We start from the raw sequence: 23,485 nt of genomic DNA on the forward strand, positions 1-23,485 counted from the left end.
CGGAATGGGATAAATATACCTTCATCCCCATCTTTCTTGACACCGCTACTCTTCATCCTCCGATGCCGTTTCTTCTCATGCAGCGTGTCTTTATCCGTGCCGTTCGTAGAACAGATTTCCACTTCCGAAGCCAATGACTGCCGACTTGACGCCGGCTCCTTCATCGTATCAAACGCCGATAGCAGGGCTTTGTCGGTCACTCGTGTTGGCTTTTCTTTGTAACCTAGAAGAGAACGAAAAGGAATCGTTTCTTTATTACATATATATAATAATAAAGGATTTTTTTCTTCATCACATATATCTTTTCTTTATGTATACAGGATGGCCGGTCAATTGACGTCACAAAAAAAAATTATGTCCGGTATGTTGTGGTATATCACCCCCATGTATAGTTTTGGAATTATGATATTTTATTCGATTTTTTGAGGAATTTCCACATGACCATCTTAAAAAAATTCTAAAAAAAAAGCTAAATACTTTTTAGTTTTTTTTTTTTGCAACATTTTTTATGACGTCAACTGACCAGCCAGCCTGTATATTAGAACTTGTTCTATTTCTAAGAAACAATGAGAATTTATTTGAAATTACTGCAACCGTGTGAACCGACGCGGGTGGGCGGGTATGTCACCATAGCATTCAACAAAAAATACAAAAGTGCCGTTTGACAACAAATAATGCAAGATTTACGCATGTCGCAAGCCTGTCGTGAGATACGTTATCACCCAGCCGGTCTCCAGAGTGAGAAGGATTTAGACCACATTCCACCTCGCTCGCCTAGTTTGGATTGGTAGACTTTACACGACCTTGAGAACGGTATGGAGAACTCTCTGGACGCACGCCTTCACCTTTAAAGCAAGTGTTATTTAAATCGCTTAAATTTAAAAAAACACATAACTGCGTGCGCCGTGTATCGATCCCGGTCCCCCGAAAGTGAAACCGAAGACTTACCCACTGGGCTACCACAGCTTCTTTAACCAACCTACTAACCTAAAGATAAGCCTCCGATGCTGTCGTGTATATCCATATTAGTGTATCCGTTGTACCCGGGCACGGTTGTGATGATGGACTTTGAGCCTCGCGGCTTCTGTCCCGGCACCTTCACCGTTACGTACTGCAACGATATCTCTTTGCCGTTCACGTCTTCCATATAATCCTGCAATGAAAACACGAAAAAACTAAAAATGAGCAGTAAATACCAACTAAGCTATAATTAAAATGTAGACGACTTATATCCGTATTAACTAACGACGAACAAGACATTTTTTTAGTAAGTAACGCCTTAATCTAAGTATATTACTAGGCTTCCATCAACCGCAGTGAAACGCGCCTTTATCATTAGGCATTCGAATAAGGCGATTCCTAGGATTATTGAAAACGGGCATAAATCTCTAATTTTGAATACCCTACTGTGATATGTTTACATTTAGCGTTTGGCACATTTTATTCATATTTGTCGGCCGATTAGCGCAGTGGTTAGCGACCCTGCTTTCCGAGTCGAACGCTGTGGGTCCGATTCCCACAACTGGAAATTATTTGTGTGCTGAACATGAATGTTTTCCAGTGTCTGGCTCTTTATTTGTATACTATAAGTATTTGTGTATATTATTCATAAAATATACATCAGTTTTAACACAAGCTACGCTTACTTTGGGGCTAGATGGCGATGTGTGTATTGACGTAGTATATTTATTTATTTGTGATATTGATCAAGGCGTGTTTTTAACATTTTGTTAAGACTGAATTTCAGATTGCAAATGTAGCTCTATCTACGTATCTTCATTCGTTTATTTTTTCGGGAACCGGATACGGAAAGACGTGACTATACGAAGTAGCAAGTGATTCGATTGGAAACTAATTTTATTATAGGAACTTTTTTAACGATAAACTAATAATTGATTAACATAATGAGACGTTTTAGATTTTATTTTGTTACATAAGATTATTTTATTTTAATCATTACAGTCAGTTTTAATCAAAAAAGTTAATAAAAAAATACAGGTTTAATTTATGAAAATCACTTTAAAAAACTTATTTTTATATACGCCAATTCATAATGCTAAAAAGATGCGCGGTTGTTTGCTCAGTTTGATACTGGAGCAGACTGAAATTAGCGCTGAGCATAGTTACCAATGCACAGCAAAAGAAGTTTGCGGCCATTTGCCATAATATAGTTAATAATAAATTGGTAATAATTTAGTCCAAGTTCTTGTATTAACAATGGAGTATGGCAATATTACTATTATCAAAACTAAATTATTGAAATTAATTTAAATATTCAGCATCCTGTGGCTGAAATCATCGAATTTGTTTTGGTATGTGCTAAGAGAACCTCGCTGGAACATAAAACCGTCCAACAATTTCTATTAGTGTCGTTTATTCAATAATTTCGTGCTGAAAATTGTTGGCGTTTTACTTCGTTGCGTCGAAAACAGCAAATGGGTTTTGAGTAAAGACAAAAGTTGAACTCACATGTAAACTAGGATGATAAGTCAACCTGCCGTCATCGCACAGCGTGACGTACTTCTTCTTCCACTCTTTATTCAACGCTTTACTGCTCTTCTTATAAAGATAGCCCTGCTTTAATGGAATAGCCCTTCCTGAGCCTAACTCTCCATTCTTAAGCCTATCATCTCCTTTCTTCGAGGGCGTGAATAGGTTTGATCTTCTTCTCGACTTCCTAGAGGTTGTGGGGGTGGATGAGGGTGTGGGGAGATCCTTGACGTCCTTCGAAGATTGTAGGTTGTCCATACAATGTGGGGCGGTGAACTTGACGTTGTTGTTCTCCGTTGCTATGGAGACCAGGCCGGACGAGGAGCCGTGGCTGCACAGGGAGTTCCCCCATCGTGAAGACGTGTCGGAGCCGTTGGTGCTGTGTATCTCTACGACGTGTGTGGAGGATATGCCGCTGCTGTTTGAGGAGGCGTCGAACGACGACGCCCCCCGGTGGAGGTGGTGCGATGAAGCTGACAACGTGTGGTGGCCGCGTGGGAGGGTGTCCTTAAAGTAATAAAAATATATATATATATGTATTTAAAAATTGAGTAATATTAAAAGCTGGGTGATAGGTAGGGTGGCCATAACTTCTAGAACCGTTACGGGACTTTTTCTCCTCAAACAAAACCCGACATGCGGCTTTTCAGCTACATCACATATACATAGCATGCATGTGTAAGTGATTTCAACCGTATCAACTTTTGATAAAATAAAAAAATTTAAATTATTGAATCATTTTTTTTTTCAATTTATTTATCGTCATTATTTATCGTCGTTATATAGTAATACGGGACAGGATGATCAAATATTTATTTAATTACAATTCTATGTTTATGTGGTGTACAATAAAAGTGTATTCATTCATTCATTCCATTACAATGTCATAGATAAAGTAATTATTATATTTTCAAGAGAATGTCAATCTAATGTACACATTTGAAATGGAACCCTGTGAGGGAGCTGTAACCAGATTGAGGGACAAACTTATTATTGTAATTATTAAATATTCTCATTTAGAAAGACGTTTATTTTATAATAAGCTTTCTCCAGCAAGTAATGTTTTAAATACGGCGACAGTCCCGTATATACGGGACGTATGGCAACTCTAGTGATAGGTAATTATTGGTTAATTCCTCTTTGCCCTAGCAGTCAGTATGGCGAGTTTTTCGATTCCCAAGGAGAGTTCATCATCATCAACATCTTAACCATTATAACCGATTACCTGCCCTCTAAAACGCGCGGGTCACTTCTCAGAATACGAAAGGTTAAACGATACTCCACCACCCTCTGGCCTTTTGCGGATTATACACGTGAAACTTAATTGCTCGAAACGCACGTAACTCCAAAAAGTTAAAGGTGCAACGAGTAGTTAAGTAATTATTCTCGTTACCAGTTACTCAGTCACCACTTAACATGTCATAATAATCCAAACAAAACATATATTTATTTATTTACAAAACTTAAGTTATCATTTACACATACGTATGAATCTAAAAGATTCGCAAGTACAAGTGTTTTGTATTGATGGACTAACTTTTATAAATAAAAAAATAAAAAATATTCTAAAAGCACACCAACCGTCATCGGAGCAGCAAGCAAATTCAAAACTCTTAAATTTTTCTCTCTTTAGAGAGACGTGATGTTAAAGGGTAATTCATTTTATTTTTAATTTGATTGTATGATGTACAAACTAGATAATCATTTATTATTAATGTTTTGATGTTCCTAATACTATCGCAAGGTCAGGTTTATCAAGCCAACTTAGATAAGAATTAAGCTGTGATACAATTTGATAAGAGTGGAATAAGTTAATCTATATCTTAATCTCAAACAGTGCTTGCAATCAGAGAAACCTAACTTTTTTATTAGTAGAAAACGGCATTGGTTGTTTCATACCGCGGTAACAAAAACAATTAAAGTACATTCATTAAAAACCGCGTTAATATACACTATTACAGAAGGGCCAGAAAAAGTAATTTTCTGAGAGACTAAACAGCCGAATTCTTTAAAAACTGGTTTTAGGACAGCTATGTTACTTTAGCTTATGCAATAATTTACTGATAAACTTATAAAGGACATGTTTACCAAAAATGAGTTATATACATAAGTATTTTTTTTAAAACAAATATCATAACTAAAGATTTGAATGTCTCTAACTTGGAAAAATATATGACAAATATTAGATTAGATTATTTTATGGTGCTTCCCATTTGGAGGTTGATCTCTGAAAATAAAAGCAACACATTATTGCAGAGCCCTTTCGTTCCATTTCCTGTGTCATTACAATGTTAAAAACTCCCGTCAAAATCGTTCCAATAATCTAGATAACACACTTAAACACACACAAGCACACTGCCACGCACACTCACACATAAACAAGTACTACATCTTACTCCAAATGCAAATTCTAACCATCCCATCTAATATCAAACATTTTCTAAACAACAATTCTTTTTGCCCACTGACCCAACCGCTTGGTCATATCAAAACATATTTATTTGCTAAACCACCACTGTGTTATAGATAACCAAAACAAATCAGATTGCTGTCATGATATAAATTTTATAGTTGAGACATATAGACAGCTTTCAGATAACTGAATAGAGTTTTATTTTTATATTTAGAAGTGACACACATATAAGCTGTTATCAAGTTATCAGATGTGAATCATTCCATTTTGATTTTAAACCTTTAACTGGTAATAAATAATCTGTTTTACAATTAATTCATTAGTGTGATACCATAACAATAAAAATATATAAAAGACCTAATATTCTTCTTAGTCATTACATATCTTGACAGACTGGTTGTGTTCGTCTGGATGTTGTGGCTCACTTTACTATCCGTCGCCACTGTTCCCTAACCTAATATTAAAGCCAATAAAACAATCTATCATTCGTAGCCTATTCTGGACTCTTGAGTTGTAAAACATATTTTCATTATCATCATTTGAAAACAATTTCCATATTTCCTTATCTGAGACAAATTTTAATGCCACACCCATTTGTAAAATTTTATATAATATTAATATCAATACTAAATAAAAAATCTTTCCTCTTCAAAGGAAAGAAAGATTTTTTGTTTGTATGTTTTTTTTGTACGAGACCTATTTTAACCATTTCTTCACCAAATAAAAGCTTAGTTATCACAAAGTAACGTAATTTATAATTTATTAAAAAAAAGGGGAGATCTTTGATAAAATTGCAATAAAGTAAAAAAAAAGTAGCAAAATTTTGTCTATACAAATTTCATTATTTCACGTGCTCTGAGAAAAATATAGTAATAAGATTTAATTATCATAATGGGAAATAGAGGGAATGTTAACAAACCTGAGCTGATTAAACTTATTGATTCTTTAAATACATTAAATGTAAATAGTATTGTATTATACACATTTCCTTATTTTCATAACTTGCCACACCAAGAAAATACTATTAGGTATAATTTTTATGACTTTGTACAATTTATGTACATATAATAAGAAATTTCATGTTATAGACTTTAGCAAATGTGCTAATCCTACTTATAATTTGTACCGAGATAGATATTACCTATCACACTATTTTAAACAACAGATAGCTGTTTTGCTATCGTATTTTTTTACCATAACAGCCAAGAACTTGGCTAAACCAGCTGCTTTTATTGAGCAGTGTAATAGTTTTGACATGAAAACCTTGGAAATTATTCCAAGTCATTTTAGTTTAAACTAGTTAAGGAGACAACAGAGGCTTTCTCTTGCTTAGAAAAGCAGACAACTGAGTCTCCCTCAGGCATATATGAAAAAAATTATAGTAAGGGGTCGCACAATGTACTATTAAACCAAAAATATAATAAAAAATCTAATTCTAATTATATCAACTTGGTTCACCAAAATATTCAATGTATTAGAGGAAAAGACTTAGAGATTGAATTATTTTTAAATGATTTTAACATTAGCATTTTATGTATAACTGAGCACTGGTTGAAAACCCATGAATATTTGTTTAATTTTGGTAACCACCAGGTTGGTAGTTCGTTCACCAGGGTTACAGCGATTCATGGAGGCTCTTTAATTTTATTAAATAAAAATTTAAAATTTAAAAACAGAAACGATATTGTTAGCCTTTCTGTTGAACGGACAATAGAGCTAGCCTCGGTTGAACTAGAGCAATTTATAATTGTTACTGTTTATAGGCCACCCTTGTCAAACTTTGAACTTTTTGAAAAGGTAATGGATGAAGTGTTATTTAAAATATCAAAGTGTAATAAAAAGTTAATAATATGCGGAGATTTTAATGTAAACATTTTAGAAAATAACTCTTTAAGTATCAAGTTATTGAATTTATTTAAAACTTACAATCTATCAAATATGTTCATGGAGCCCACAAGAATAACTGCTACTAGCGCCACCTGTTTGGATAACATCTTTACAAATATAATTCCTATAAGCAAAAATATTATTAGTAAATTAGACTCTGATCATTGTGGTCAAATTATTCAATTTGAAAATGTGAAGAAAAATGTTTCTAAACGTAAAATAACATTTGTTCCTGTAACATCCAACCGCATAGAGAAAATGAGATATAGCCTAGTAAATGACCTCCCATTCCTACCCTCAGGGGCGACTCCAAATGCAATGTACAGCTCCTTTTTCAATACCTTTAATAGACTATTTCATTCTATATTTACTAGTAAGTCGGTTGTGATTACTGATACATTAAATTTTAGTGAGTGGGCGACAGTTGAACTTCATAAAAATAGCCAAAAGCTGTACGAATTGTATGCTGAACGTCAATTTAACACTGGTGATAAGTTTGGGGATTATGTTAAATTGTTTTCCAAGAATTTTAAACGCGCTTGCCACTTAGAAAAGACGCGATACATCAAAAATAAAATTAAAAATAGCAGCAATGCAATCAAAACTACTTGGAACATAATTAATGAGGAGACGGGAAGAGTAACACCACGAAATATTAATTTTAAACTTAATGTAGATAATAAAGCCTTAACAACAGATTTCGAGGTGGCTACTGCTTTTGAAACCTTCTTTACCAACATTCCCGTCTCCACAACAGAATCATTAAACTCTTCACCAGATATGGCTCTCTCTCTATTAAAGGAAAATGTGCCTGAGTGTAACCATTCTTTTAAATTCACGCATGTTAGTGGCTCTGACGTTATTAAAGCCTTTAAATTATTAATTAATAAAAAAACAAATGATCTGTGGGGCATTTCCGTAAACGTTGTCAAATCATTAATTGATATTGTTGCACCCGATTTAGCCTTAATATTTAATAATTGTATAGATTGTGGTGTGTTTCCTGACTTAATGAAACTTAGTAAAATAGTTCCATTGTTTAAATCGGGTAGTACTTCTGACCCCACTAACTTTAGACCAGTATCCGTACTACCCACTTTCAGTAAAATCTTTGAAAAACTCATTTTAAATCAATTACTTTACCATTTTCATAAGTATAATTTACTTCATATTAAGCAATTTGGTTTCACACGGGGTCGCTCAACAATCGACACAGGTGTTGAGCTAATACAAAACATATTTGAAGCCTGGGAGGAGTCACGTGATGCACTTGGTGTGTTCTGTGACTTATCTAAGGCGTTTGATTGTGTTCAACACGAAACGTTAGTTAGGAAACTACACCACTATGGAATTCAGGGTGTAGCTCTAGACTTAATGAGTAACTATCTACGCGATAGAATTCAGAAAGTCGACGTGAATGGAAAACGGTCTAATGGATCAGTTATGAAAATAGGTGTCCCACAGGGGTCTATATTAGGACCATTTCTGTTCCTTATTTACATTAATGACCTTCCTTACCTTGCCAAGGATAAACACGGGATAGTTCTGTTTGCCGATGATACATCACTGACTTTTAAAATAAATCGACGTGAACTAGCTTTTGACGACGTAAACAACTCTCTCGCTAAAGTGGTACAGTGGTTTGAAGCTAATAATTTGGTTCTTAACGGAAAAAAAACCAAGTGTATAAAATTCACTTTACCTAATGTTAAACACGTGAAAACCACTGTACTACTTAATAATGAGGAACTGAAACTGGAGGATACGACAGTTTTTCTAGGAATAACGTTAGATTCTAAACTTCAATGGGGCCCTCATGTAAATAATTTATCGAACAGGCTTAGTTCTGCTGCCTATGCGGTAAAGAAGATACGCCATATGACCGACGTAGAAACTGCTAGACTGGTATATTTTAGTTACTTTCACAGCATTATGTCATATGGAATTTTACTTTGGGGTAATGCTGCTGATATTAGCACTATTTTCGTGCTGCAGAAGAGGGCTGTTCGTTCTATCTACAAAATGGGTCCGAGAGAGTCATTGAGAGATAAATTTAAAGATTTTAAAATAATGACAGTGTATAGTCAGTACATATTTGAAAATTTAATGTACGTCCATAAAAACATTTCTAAATTTAAGAAAAAATGTGACTGCAATAATTTAAACATTAGAAGTAAGAATAAACTTACAGTGCAATATACTAGGTTACATAAAATTCATAATTCGTTTAAAGGAAATTGCATACAATTCTACAATAAACTACCAATTGACATCTTGGAGATGTCTCTTAAAAAGTTCAAAGTTTGTATTAAACGTAAGCTTATAGAAAAGTCCTATTATAGTATAAAGGACTACGTAAACGATAAAAAAGCTTGGGTGTAAATTATTGCTCTAACCAGGTTGCTCTTCTAATAATTTAAAATTACATTGTGAGATGGCGATAACAAAAAAAAAAAAAAAAACACCCGGCTAAGTTTGTTGTGGGCTTCTTCTTAGACCGGGACGCGTTTGGAACCCTCGTAGCTTTAGTTTTAAGTTTACGAATGTGGTTATCGCCATCATCTCACTACCGTGTAATTCTTATGTACGCATCAAAAGTGCCACCTGTGGGCCTACTTGAATAAAGATATTTTTGACTTTGACTTTGACTTTATAGGTGACAGAAAGATTATGTACTACATAATTAAAGTACTCATTATTACCTACAAAAAAGTACACGAGGACATAGTGTAATATATTTATAAGTCAATCAATCTATTTTTATATTTTAATTATTTAATTAGTATGAAATATAAAAAGAGTACTGTATTTTTCTTAGCTGGGCAGTATTAGTGTCCCACTTATGACCAAAGATGTCCTCTCTTGCCAGAAAGGGGAAATAGAGCTTACAACACCTGCTCAAGTTTGCTGTGGTCTATTTCTTAAATATGACGCCTTTAGTGACCAAATAGCTTTAATATTAAGTTTAATAATGTAATAATCACTATCAACTCACTGTGTGTGTACCTTCTGAAGGCTGATTTAAATACTTTATTACAATTTTGACATACTAGCTGTTATAATGGTTTTCTTACAAATTTATAATATAAATAAGGAATTTTGGCATTGTCTATACCTAAGTTATTTTAAAAGCTAAACACTTTTTAATAGAAATAGCACATTGTGTAAAAATTCCAAGTCTAAAGGCATCAAATTTTTTTTTTTAGGACAGTGAATATAAGATGCTTTGTTTTATATTATATACTTGATAGAGGAAAAGAGGCTTATACAATTAAAAGCCGAAAAGCCTTTTGCATTTACAAGTTTAAAAGAGTCTATGTACAGCAACCACCTGCCGAAAAGAATGCCATTTATTAACAGTAATCCTTGTTGGTACTTCCCACTTAAAATTACCAGTTTAAAATTTCAACTGCCCTTTTAGGTCATTCTATTTAATTTTTTCCTAAACCAACCAACCAAGCATTGAGGTGAACAAAACAAAAAAAAAAATTGTCAAAATGTTTTTAAGTGTTTTTGACACGCACACACAGCAATAGCTGATTGTTATACGTAAAGAATATTGAAGTCTAAAACAGCTGATTTCCGTAAGGCAATCATTTAAAAACAATAACCTAAGCCTCACTGAAGCGTAAAATGACACTGCACTTAAATTGAAATAGCTTACCTTATATAGGAATGTGGAATGATTGTGGCTTGGAGAATTAGCTAGGGGCTGAGGAGTCACTGGCCTTGAGCCTCCTGATAGGCACTGGGATGATGTTGATAGTCTTGTACCAACAATCTTCTGGCATGCTGTAAAAATACCACACTCTTGTAGAACATTGTAGCCTTATTAAAGTTTTACTGCTGGTCACAGTGTCTTAACTGAGAGATGGTAACAACAAAATGAACTTTCTAAGTTTTTTTGTGGGCTCTTTTTAAACCAAGGTGTGTTTAGAACACTTTGGGCTGCACTTGTAAGTAAACAAATACCTACATATAGTCATCACTGTCACCTCACAATAATGTAAACTTATATGTATAAACGCTTCTTAATGTGCCTTTGATAGACCTAAGTACTTGAATTAATTCATTTAAAATTCTAGACTCAAAACTTCATGTCTTGAATTGAGAATTTGAAAGGAGCTTAGAAACATCATTATCATTGTCTTTATTCATGATCTTGACCCTGTGGCCAAAGGTTCTTTGCAACTTGTTTGATGTTATCTGTAGGTAAACCAAATTAGGGGTTAGACAATGCTGAGTTTTCCGATGCACGGTTGCCATGCCAGCACCATAGAATGGAACTCCAGTATCCTATGGTCTTATTTTCAGAGGTTTGTTTTGTCCATCATTATAGTCATAATATTGAAATACGGATCGACTGAATTAGATAGCGAAATAAGACTCTTGTGCGAATATTATAATTGTTAGCTAGGTATTTCATGTTTGATCTTGTGATTAGTGTTATATGGTTTGTAGTCACATTCACATATCTACAGTGTTTTGTTATTGAATTGATACTATTTATTGTAATAAATAAGTGTGAAGTACACTTAATAAATTAAAACCGTCATAAAATTGAGTTTTCATGCAATCAATTACCCCTGGGTTTAATAATTATTTCTTTCAGCATACGGATGATGGGTTGACGCATGCTCTCCGAGACTGGAATAAACCCATCCGATTTAAGCACTTGGATTAATATTTCTTATCCAGCGCAATCTATCTAAACTAAACTAGAGCATACCCGACATTCAGAAACCAATAACAAAACGCTAAACTATCCTAAAGTAAGCTATTTCTATTCAAAGCACAAAAACAATGCTATCCTAAACGGTAAATAAAGTTCGGTAATGAATAGTGATCAACGCACATTCAAATTTCGACGATTTTCGACGGTCGCGTTCTTCTGCTCTTTGTATATTGTAGCACGAACTCCGACGCCTGAGACTCGATATCGGCGACATGTTCGACTTGAATATGAGCGTTTTGTCCATTGCGCCATTCAGAAAGACGAAATATTCACGCGTTAAATGTGAAAAATCACACTCAATCAAACACTTTTCACTTCACCGGCATACGAGGAATGTCAAAAAAAAATGTAAACAATGCGGAACGAATGACCGATTGAACGACAAACGCTTGGCGCACATGACAACGACCGTTCGGCATAGCGCCGGTGTTACCACTGCACGAGGCGAACTCCCCAGTCCCCCACGCGTAGAAATATCAACCACCTATCCATTCCGATCGGATAGCATCACGCATTGGCTGGAGCGTCACGCGAAACGAACACAAGCCGTACGGCTACGGTGTAAAATGTTGTTATGTAATGGAATACGATTATAATCATAGAGTTGAATGAATTAATTGGGCGTAAATTGATTCGTTGGCCGATCCAAACTTAATTATTTATTTTCATAACAACTTTCAATTTTTTTTTATGTTAAACTTATATTTATAAATTTAAAAATTACGCAAAGTTTAAACGCAACTGATGTTCATTAAATGTAAAATATATTAACTATAATCGCATTAATTTGTTTATAATATTAATAACATCTGCTGACATGTGTTTTAATTCTAAGTTCTTTGTTCTATCAAAGTCGTTTTTGGCCTATTTTAATAGACATTAAATACATACCATCTTGAAACACCCGTTCGACGTTTAAGCCGTATGTTGCACACGTCTCGTAGTAAGAACACCTTCGTAGTTCATTCGACAATTTACGAGCGCGGTTGTCGTCCACAAGGCGCGGACTGCTTTCACTTATGGCATCTGGAAGAGCAACCAATCATTAAATAGGAAACACCTTATTAGAAACATCGAGCGGAATTAAATTATGGAAATTGTTTGTATAATGATTCTCTTATAAAAACCATAATATTATTTATAGTTTGATACAGACAGGTGTTTAAAGAAATCAATAAAGAACTTTCACTTTTAGGTCAAAGTCAGTTGAAACGATATTATATAATCAGTAAAGAGCAATTAATATTCTAACATAAATACCACTTTAAAACAAAATAAAAATCTCACCTGACGGAAACGAAGAATTATGGAATTGTTTCATACCTTAAAATTAGGCTAGATCAGTAGGTACACAAATTAACTAGATTTTGTCTTACTAACATCCGAAACGTGAAAACTAAGATATTGTGACTCGTTAGACGCTCGATAAAAGTCAAAGAACAAAGGCCCAGCAATTTGGTAATCTCATAGATCACCTCATTTATTCGATAGCAAGTAGCTCGTAAAATTATTGGTCTTCAATGGAATTTTGACCGAAGGAAGTAAAAAGGAAAGAATCTTAAGAAAAGTGTACATCACTATATTTGATTAAATAACTTGGCCCAATATCTTTTGACTAAATTTTACATTCTATTTTCAAGAGAATACAATGCTTATTCTACGTACATATTTTTTTTTATAAATTAAAAAGTCGTTGAAATACGTAAGTAATTACATTTTATAGAATACTTACAGAAATAATATTTAAAAAAAAAAGCAAGATCGCTTCATTCAATTTATTTAACAACATACTCAACGAGACCAACAACAACAACAACAACAATACAATAACAAGCACAAACTTGGGAGATCGATAACTATAACATTAAGTTCTTCTTAGAAATAAGTTCTATGAACCTTCAGTCATATCGTCGGACCAGCATCCTAACACCATATTGACATTAGATGGAATTACGTACGAAAAGGTAAATTTTGTTATTTGGATGACAAGAAGTATTTAAAAATTGGATTAAACCGGAAAGACAAACATAAAAACAAATTATGGTAAATGAATTGCATGCAAAACTAATATTTTATCTTGTAATATAAATTACCTTGTGTGCCGACTAATATAATTGGAATTTCAGCTGAATTGCGGTAGTGGGACATCTTATTGAAGTAATTTGAAACGGTGTTGTAGCTGATGTCGTTCTCTAGGCTGAACACGAAGATTACGGCATCCACCCACGCAGTAAACTGTAAATATGAAAAGAAACCTTAGTATTTTTTACAGAACCAAATTACTTTGAAGTTCTCATCACATCAATGCATACAATTTGAAACGTTAATAATGATTGCTAGGATTGAGATTACAGCTTAAAGGTGGTGGAAGAAGATATAACTTCTATAGCTGCAAGGTGCCATTTACCTATGCTGCCTGTGAAAGAACTTGCTTATAACTCGTTAAAATATTTTCATATTTCTAAAATTTGTCTTATTTTCACATTCATACCATACTGTTACCTTACCATAATGTTCGGGAAGTCGGGATACTTATATTATTATTTATTAAAAAGAGAGAATATAATTGAATATGAGTAAATATTGAACAAATCAATAAAACAGAACTCTCTATTATTATTTATCAACTTGTGTTCATCTGATTAATTATTTAACAAAATCTTCAGGGGAAAAAACCAAATGTGGCAAAAAAATCAGTTTCTAAGCATTTGAACCACTCAAAGTATTTAGACTTAAATGTTGCTTCGGCTCTGATCATAATCAAAAATCAATACTTGAATTTTATATTCTAAAAAAAAGAAAATCGTAAAAGTTAAAGAATTATGAACAAACCGACGAACATAATGTCCGGTGGATTCGTCAATATACAAAAAAATGGGTGCCTACTTTGCAAAATTACTCGTATATCTAAAAAATCGCACCCTACGTAAAACCCCATGATAATTACTAAGGGTAATATTATGTCGTGTTAAGGGCTATGGAATGAAAGGGGTTTATGGCACAACTATGCCACAACACTGTGGGTTGCGACATGACAAAAGTCATCTAGGAAAATATAACTACATCACGTACACAAAAATAAAAAAACATGACTGCCAAACACTATGAATTTACACATTGGAAATGGCGCCATACAACCGACGTATTATTATTTTTAATTTATAGTGTAATTCAAGCTGATGATAGGATTCCAAAGATACTCATGTGATTAGATGTACACATGTGACATCGAAATCTATTCATGCATTAAACAGTTACGGTGGAACAGAGAAATCCACATAGATACATTACTTTTTGGTAGTAAATAAGTATTTCGAAAATAAGTTTATACATTTGATATCAGCTTATACATTTGATAGCTTTTTTGGTTTGCACTGACAAAAAATAACTAAAATCTTTTAAACTTCGATTTTTTCCACATCAGTTGATATCGGCCGTTGTAACGTTGATACAAATCGGTTATTAGATGGGTGATCGAACTTTACAATTGTGTCGTGTAAAAAGTTGTAGCGGTCATTTGGCTCGGAACGTGTAATAATATATTTTTTAAGAAGTAAAGTAAACTTATGTATATAGTCTATGTATACAGCTTTGATCAACTAATAAGAGGAAGGAACAATCGTCTTGCGTAAACAAAAGCTAACACGAAGTGCATGAATAACTCAGCTTCCACTTCAATGGAGATATGTGCGTGGGAGGGTGTCACCCCTTTCCTCTTGAAAAGCATTTGGCAGTACAAGTAGGAACCGGATTGCGTGATGCTGACGAGTCAGGCCGTAAAAGTCTTTTTCCGATCCCTTTCATAAACGAGACGAATAGACAAACAAATATTCCATTTGGGAGTCCTAACGTTCAAACTAGACTCGAAGGGATTGTATATAATTACAAAAACGTACACTAAAATTGCCGTTAGCTCGTTAGCTTCGACCATTAAACACAATAAAAAATATCCTCTAAATTTTCATTAGTTCACTTTATAAAGTAGTTAATTATAATTATAATAATTATTGTTAGACATGTTCATATTTATTAACCAGGCAGAATGGTCCTAATGTAACACTAATAAAGTCAGATGTATTTTTAATAAAATATATGAAGTCAGTTAAACTTGCATGAAATTACTAGTATATGTTACTTGAACACTGGATCTGTATAGCATTTCTTTAGAATGATAAATAAAATGCAAATGCAATGACGGTTTTAAATATCTAACCGTAATCCAAAGTAATATTATTTCGTAACTAAGCCTAATATAATATTAAAACTATCTCACCAATCCATAACTGCACTATCTCTTCACCAATAACACAATGTCATCAGGAGCTTCCCCGTAAGTTAAACAAAATCCTTTAACTATTTCCTGATATCCAAATATGTCTTAATAGAAAAACAATCGTGTTGTGAACAGGGCAGAACACTGAAGTCGACTGGGCGGGCGGGCGGTTCGGAGCCTTGTTGCGAAGCCTTCGTATATTTCTATCCCGCTTTCTCACGATAAAAGCCCTTTCCAGAGAGAAATACCAGATAAATGCATCTCTCCTGAAGCTTGCAATATGCCTAAGCCACACATACATGTAGTAAAGTCGGATGAGGGTAATGGATGGGTTGTCGATTATATTAGACATTAGACAAAATAATTAAAGTGTTGTTGATCAATAAAAAACAACATTAAGTTGTCCTAGATAACTATCTCATCGCAAATATTCTCATGCTCTACTGATACTAAAATATTAATCTCTGATCTGATACGTATGGACGGAGATAGTACCAGGGAAGATAAAAATAAATGTTATCACTGAAACTGCGTAGAAAACACCAACTATGTAGTCAGAAAAAAAGCAAACAAACTGCTATGCATATTCAAATGAAAACAGAATATAATAAAATACAAAAGTTAAAGAAATCTCATAATCCACATAAAATAGTAGGAGTAGCGAAACGCTCGGAAACTGGAAAGTAATTGAATGTCGCTGCAAACGAATCTGTAAAGGTAGCGTGCGTGCACTTTATCGGTAAAGCAGAAGAATAATTTAATATATCGTTCCACTGACTTGACTTGTAAAGACTAAATATTTTTTATTAACTGTTTAACATAAACCATACAAGATTAATAGTAAAAATAGCAGGTGTGGTGTCATGTAACATCGAGCAAGCAAATAATTAAACATAATCAAGCTTACTTATCAAAAAATCTTTATCTCAGTATACAGTACTATTTCGTTTTGCTATGAGATTTCTGCCTGCGGACTTCGCTGCCATTGCAACAAGGATATCTAACAACGAAGTCATACTTCTGCTCGTCTATCGCATTTTGAGACTTTGCTCACAGAACAGATATGTACGCATATTTGAAGTTGGGTACTCATCCCGAACAAGCATTACGAAGTTTCGCTTTTCGGCTGGTTTTTGAATATTTACATAAAGATGCATTAAGTGTATATATGACCTCATGAAAATATTGATGAATGCTACGCTTTACATTAGCTAAACTACAGTCTTGCAGTGCGGAAAAAGATGTTGGTATTTAGAACAAATTTCATTCATTCGCCCGTTCCGCTGATAGTGCACAATTTACGAATATATTATTATCATTTTAGGACAATGGACTAGAAATAGCGTTTTGTTTGTCCGTCGATAACGCACCCTGAAATAATTTTTATCAGTGTAGGTATAAATAAGACTATAACATAAGTATAGAAACATTTTTTATTTACAAAAAGTCTCCAAATCCCAGAGAATACTGTAAGCAGTAGATTTCTTCTTTCCGACCACTTTTAAATAATTTAAATGAGCAGATAGGATTACACCGTTGGACTGGCATCGTCGGTATACTAACGATGATAGGTACCTTATATCGCATTATCAGGGGTGGCTGACCTATAACTGAGGTGCCGTGATGGAACTGAGTGCATTTAAAATTAAAATAACAAAAGCATTTTTTATAACTTAAGAATAGATGATACACGTTTTCTACTATGACTATCAAACAACCTTGTTGGCTTGAAGGTCGCAAATACAAATAAAATTTTCTCTCATGAATTATTCAAATCTTACATCAAGCAGTTGACAAGTTTAGTCTTTTTGATTACAGTTATAATTAATAATAATTATCGTTGAATTATCTTAGGATATAAACTCTGTAGATGTTTAAAAGAGGAAACAGTTTTAAACAATATGGGTTCATGCATATCGTAAGAGTTAAGATCTTTTGTTATCTTGTTACAAGTAATCGGGAACAGGTTTCCAAGCCCCCGTAAAACCAGGGTGATATGCTAACAAAAGGTCTTTACAATACAGTAAGTACCTATGCAGACGCGTTGACTTTGTTTTTTACAAGAGCATGAATAGAGGCAAAAATAATGCGGGCTGGTAACTCGATACAGGGATACTCCTTAGTCCTGAGGCTCTCACCTACATGACGTTTACTGAACGTGATACTTTAGCTAGGTATTACTTTGTGGTTTGGTTGCTTCCTTTACCACATTATGTACTAGTTTGTAGGAAACAAGCGATTTTGGTCACCATTATTTCATCGCTACCTTTTAACAAAAGTGTTCTTGTTTTTATAAATTTCTAGAGTTACATGTTTAACGATTGGTGTCTTTTGATTGCAGTCACTAAGATTACTTATTTAATGTCAACGATTTAAGAAATTATTTACAGAGTTTAAGGTATACGAAGCATTAGTTAACAAAGAACTACTTAGCTTAAATGATGCCGTAGGTACATTTTATCGCTACAGTTTAACGAAGGTTTTCCTGTTTTTTTTTAAATGTCTAATGTTACAGGTTGAAATATTTGTGTCTATTGATTGCAGCCACTAAGTTTACTTAGTTACAGTTAACGATCTATTACATTGTTTACAAAGTATTCGTATCATAAGTTAACAAAGAATTACTTAGCTTAAGTATTGGTACCTACCTACCTGCCTACCATTCTTCTATTCAATTTTGCAAATATCAAGCTTAAGTTGGATAAATTACATTTCTAAAAGGTTATTTCACTTAGGTACATTATGTTGGTTTATTTTAAAGAGATAAATGCCGTATCTTGTAGGTATTAAACAAATTCATTTTAGTTATTTCAGTTATTTTCATAATGCTTTACAAATTAAGATTGAAAAGGTCGTCTGCAGTATAAATAAGGTTAACGACATGATTTCTCGACATGATCTTCGTAGGATTCTATAAGAAAATAATCAGTGCAAAAATATGAATCATAGCACATTTCTCCGCACTGGCCCAGCGTGGCTAAGGCTTAACTATTATCATTCTGAGAAGATACCCGTGCCCTGTAGTGGGCTGGTAAAAGGTTGTCAATGATGATGACATATCTCGCTGTAAGAAGTTGATAAATACAATTTATTAAACGTACATTGTCGGTCTTTCCGTCCAGGCTTATTATCGTCTCCACTACACTAATTTTAATGTCTGAGAAGGTATAGGGATGATTTCGAGTTTTATCTAAATCACTCTTTTTTTGTTTTTGTGTACTTAATGCGCGCAAATAAAGTAAACAGACAACTATTACAGCTATTTAACAGTAGATTATTATATATGATTTTATAAAGTACACAATTCTAAAATAAAAACTAAATAAAAATTATAGAAAAAAGAATACAGCAACAAAGTTGATAAATACCATTTATTAAACGTACATTGTCGGTCTTTCCGTCCAGGCTTATTATCGTCTCCACTACACTAATTTTAATGTCTGAGAAGGTATAGGGATGATTTCGAGTTTTATCTAAAACACTCTTTTTTTGTTTTTGTGTACTTAATGCGCGCAAATAAAGTAAACAGACAAATATTACAGCTATTTAACAGTAGATTATTATATATGATTTTATAAAGTACACAATTCTAAAATAAAAACTAAATAAAAATTATAGAAAAAAGAATACAGCAACAAAGTGAACATTTTAGAATTAATCCTTTAATTGTACCTTACTATAGATACTTAAGTAAAGTAACTGAGATGAAAGACTAAACATTAAAACCTATTGATACAGGCTCGTTAACCTTATGGTAATACACAGAAACGTGACGAGAAATTCACGGTAATTTATTATGGTAATATTGAAAACAAACTCCAGACATACAAATAATCAGCAATATAGCACAATAGAAGATGCTCGTTGAAAACGAATTAAATCCTACTTACCCGTCGTCCCAATTTTATTAATTCAATTATGGTAACTAGTATTGTACATTTTTTATACCAAGAAAATAGATTCCTACTTGTCATGTAGGTACTCACTGTTGAATTAATAATATATCTCATATTTACCTATTATAAACATGGTTTATTGATTTTAATTGAATGAAATAACATCCAAGCCAGTTTTGCAATTTGATAATATCCAGGAATAATGATATATAAACACTTTCATGCAACGTTGTGTTAAAATAACAGTCAATCTCATCTCTTACTTTATAAGTATTGCGAATACTAACGTACAGAATCCGATTTTATATAAATAATGCAGATAGGAACTCCTCAAAGTGTTATACATACACTTTGAGGAGTTCCTTTATCTATCTCCAAAGATCATCCTCAAATTTAGTTGAGTCTCTTTTATGTAAGTCGGTAAATAAAGACGGCGCTCTACAAAGAGATTTATATGAATATAATTGTTTACGTTTCTAAAACAATCATGTTTTTAGTAGCAATCTAAAACAAACAAATCTACGTAAGAGCGCCTCAAAACAACATTCTTCATGCAACGGTAGCCAAGCACGTGTCGAAAATTACACTCAATTAGAAATTAAGTTGCCAACGACGGCAATGAGTGAATAAATTTCGAGTGTAAAATTACATCCTGGCCGTAACAAGCGTCGCGGGGACAGTAGTAAACAAAACGAAGCACGAATTACTGCCTAATTAAAGAGCCCTATTGTAATTTGGTTGCTTCTCAGCAAATTGCTTTGCTTTGAAAACTAAGCTTGTTGTTTATGTCTCTTCTGGTTTAGACCAAATATGCCGCGAAATACCACCTTATTGGTACTTACTCGATTATATTCGACATTAATGCCAATTTCATTGTACACAGATCTCTAAACAAAACTAAATTGGCAGTAGTCCCATCCCAACCCTTTCGTCGTTTTCTTTGTGGAATAGGATAGCACCAGTTTTGGACTTGTCAATTTAGTTTTGTTTATAGATCTGTCTACAACAGGATTGGTTTATTGCGTCTTCCTTCGAATAATAGTGATTATTATGAAACAATAGTTTTCTGACATACACACGTTACATTTACATGAGCAAAACTAGTATAATTTGCATCAAACGATGTATTATTAGTACATATTTAATATAGTTATTTGTCAAAATCGCTATTCGCGGAATCTCTATTTAAAAATCTGGTACCATAGATAACATTTGTAGCTATAGATCGATAGTTCTAGATAATAGGCAGGGTATTATACTAGGTAGGAAACTATGAGCTGTAGGCCGCCGCGGCTGAAATCGAAACAAACAATGCATTCAGAAAGGAAATAGCAGCGAATATAAGAAACAATAGTCAGTGAAGAATGGCGTTTTATCTATGTTCTGTAAATATTAAATATTAATTAAGTTTATAATTGAAAGATTTAGATTCAGGTTCATAATGCCGTAATAGCACTTTTTGTTTATAATCGCTCATAGGACGCAAATTTGTATGCCTTCGCAGTCTCAGGTTGAACGCTTCGACTGGGCCTTCGCTAGACGCGTAGAGTAATCTATACTTACAATACTGAAAAATAAGTCAGTGCAAGAAAACAAATCTATAAAATAGAAACAAAAGAGCAATAACTTTTGATTTTATTTATCTGTTATCTTCTGAAAGTATAATAGAGATAGCATTAACGACAGGTTATAAAAAGTCAAATACTTATAAACATACATAATGGCACTGTAAGAAGGATTGTTTTAGTTATATTGTGTAGTCGTAAAAACACCATACTCCTGGTTTGTACTCTGTATTCTTTAAAACGGCTGCTTAGCCTCATAAATAAATCATGCTGCTGTGTTGCTTTGTTACGAACATTTACATGTAAAACCGCTGTTAACGTTTTCCACGCCAAGTGAATTGATTTGACATGATACCTTTTTGTTGAAAACAAGAGACCATGGAACGATTCATGAAGTAGGATTTTATTCATATTTAAATGGCTATATTTAATTTGTATTGGTTAAGCATGATAGCCTGGAAAAAAAATATAGGCAACACCGAAGGCAAAGAAAGACCTAGAGGCCGGTCCCCAAAAATATTGGCTGGCCAGTTGAAAAAGTCAAACTCGTGCCGTTTCTGTCAAATCGCCAAAATGGCCAACACAAGCCGATGAAGACAGTTTAATCACTCGAAGTTGAGATCTAACCAGGCCACGATCTTCAGTGATGAAGGAACGGCCAGATAGAGAGAGGTTAGGCATGCCTCATCCTTAAAAACACAACCAGCATCGTCTCTTTGCACGTAGGAATAGGGCAGTAAGCAATTATTATAATCTCAGTTTGGTTGTACGGACTTATCTTGTTGCAGACATCAATCTTGAGCCATGCCCCAGATCACCTAAGGATGACGTAATGAAATAGGGTCTTCCCTATTTCCAAATTTCGTTAAGTCCAACCGAGCCTCTAAAAGTATTCGTGCGCTTGCCTCAACGTCTGTAACCCTTTAAAACCTACTCAGGTTCGCTGCTTTATATAAAAAATGTAAGAGCTGGCTCATGAGCAAGAGCTCTTACAATTTTATAAAAATTCACGAGTATACGAGTCACGAATTTATTTACTTATAAAGCAATACAGGCAAAACACATGAAAACTTTTACCTTAGTGGTGCATTCGTAAAACATTTCATACAGCGTCTTGTCCCCAAAACAAATGGGGCTTCGGGAAACACAAAATGGAAAAGCCCATTTTATCGAGTTACAACTTTATAACCGTGCGCCCTAACGACTAGCGAGGGTGGGGAGTGAATGTGATAAGCAAATAAACTGCTAACTTGTTAACAATGTTAACATTACTAACTTTAATGTTAACAGAAATTATCAATACGTAACATTTATGTGTCTATATAATATAAGTTATACGAATTATACGTAGAAACTTCAAGCCAGCCAGCACACATTAAGGTTTCGTATTCGCCAAATGGAAAACAATGTAAGGAATTCGAGGAACGCTACTAACATTCAGTAAATCTAATTGTAGTAAGTATTAAAAATAATTACTTTTCTACTTGTTATTTTTAAATAGCGTAAATTATTTTTACTGGCAGCACTCAATTTGCTATGGCAAAAATTCATTGCTAACGTTCTGTGTGTTAGCCGCAGCGCGCTTTCGGATGACGGTACCTTAAAGGTTTACTCTTTAAAAAAAAGTCCAACTTTAATACACATTATAAAAAATATTAAAAGTCGGAATTACTTTACGCATGTATGAACAGAAAAATACATTTCTGCTGTCATTAAAATGTATTTTAATTATAACATTTTTAATATTTTTAATATTTTGTACTGACCACACCAAAATAAGCATAACCTAAATTCAAACATTCGGTTATTATTCCGTGCTTACGTCACTCAGATGTCATCAGGCGGATAACAGAGCATTTAGTAGTGTTTGCTATCTCGAACGAATAAAATTTGAAATTCAAACCACGATTGCCACGCCTGAGGCAAACTCGAGCGTTCCATGACATATTCGAAATTCAAATGGTATTTGACCTTCACCCAACAAGCTAACTACGCCGAACTTCGGTTATTGACGGAATTGAATCGTAGATAGGTTGCACCTTGTAACTTTAAGCTACCCGACGTAGCAAAAGTACCTGCCTCCAATTTTCATATATACCTAGTTATTTATATATGTATATATATATTTTATATGTCGTTTGAATGAGAAATAGGAGAAATAGGACCTGACCTTTTTTGGAATTTTGTAGTTTCAGCTTCTCGCACTTATGCCTACTTTGTAAATTG

General features: G+C 33.7%; 1 protein-coding gene across 2 annotated transcripts in view; it reads right to left on the minus strand.

Annotated features, from left to right (window-relative positions):
• LOC120626395 (centaurin-gamma-1A) overlaps positions 1 to 23,485 on the minus strand; it is a 107,841-nt gene that overhangs the window by 9,620 nt on the left and 74,736 nt on the right. The window contains exons 4-9 of one of the 2 annotated variants that reach the window (XM_039893915.1): positions 13,619 to 13,760; positions 12,417 to 12,551; positions 10,455 to 10,582; positions 2,470 to 2,997; positions 988 to 1,153; positions 20 to 223 (exon numbers count right to left, since the gene is read on the minus strand). In XM_039893915.1, coding sequence (XP_039749849.1) covers positions 20 to 223; positions 988 to 1,153; positions 2,470 to 2,997; positions 10,455 to 10,582; positions 12,417 to 12,551; positions 13,619 to 13,760 — 1,303 coding nt within the window. Of the gene's footprint in view, positions 1 to 19; positions 224 to 987; positions 1,154 to 2,469; positions 2,998 to 10,454; positions 10,583 to 11,645; positions 11,944 to 12,416; positions 12,552 to 13,618; positions 13,761 to 23,485 lie in introns of those variants that run through there. The other variant, XM_039893916.1, reaches the window with a different exon arrangement.

Source organism: Pararge aegeria, chromosome 9, assembly GCF_905163445.1.
Source record: "Pararge aegeria chromosome 9, ilParAegt1.1, whole genome shotgun sequence".
Classification (NCBI taxonomy): Eukaryota; Metazoa; Arthropoda; class Insecta; order Lepidoptera; family Nymphalidae; genus Pararge; species Pararge aegeria.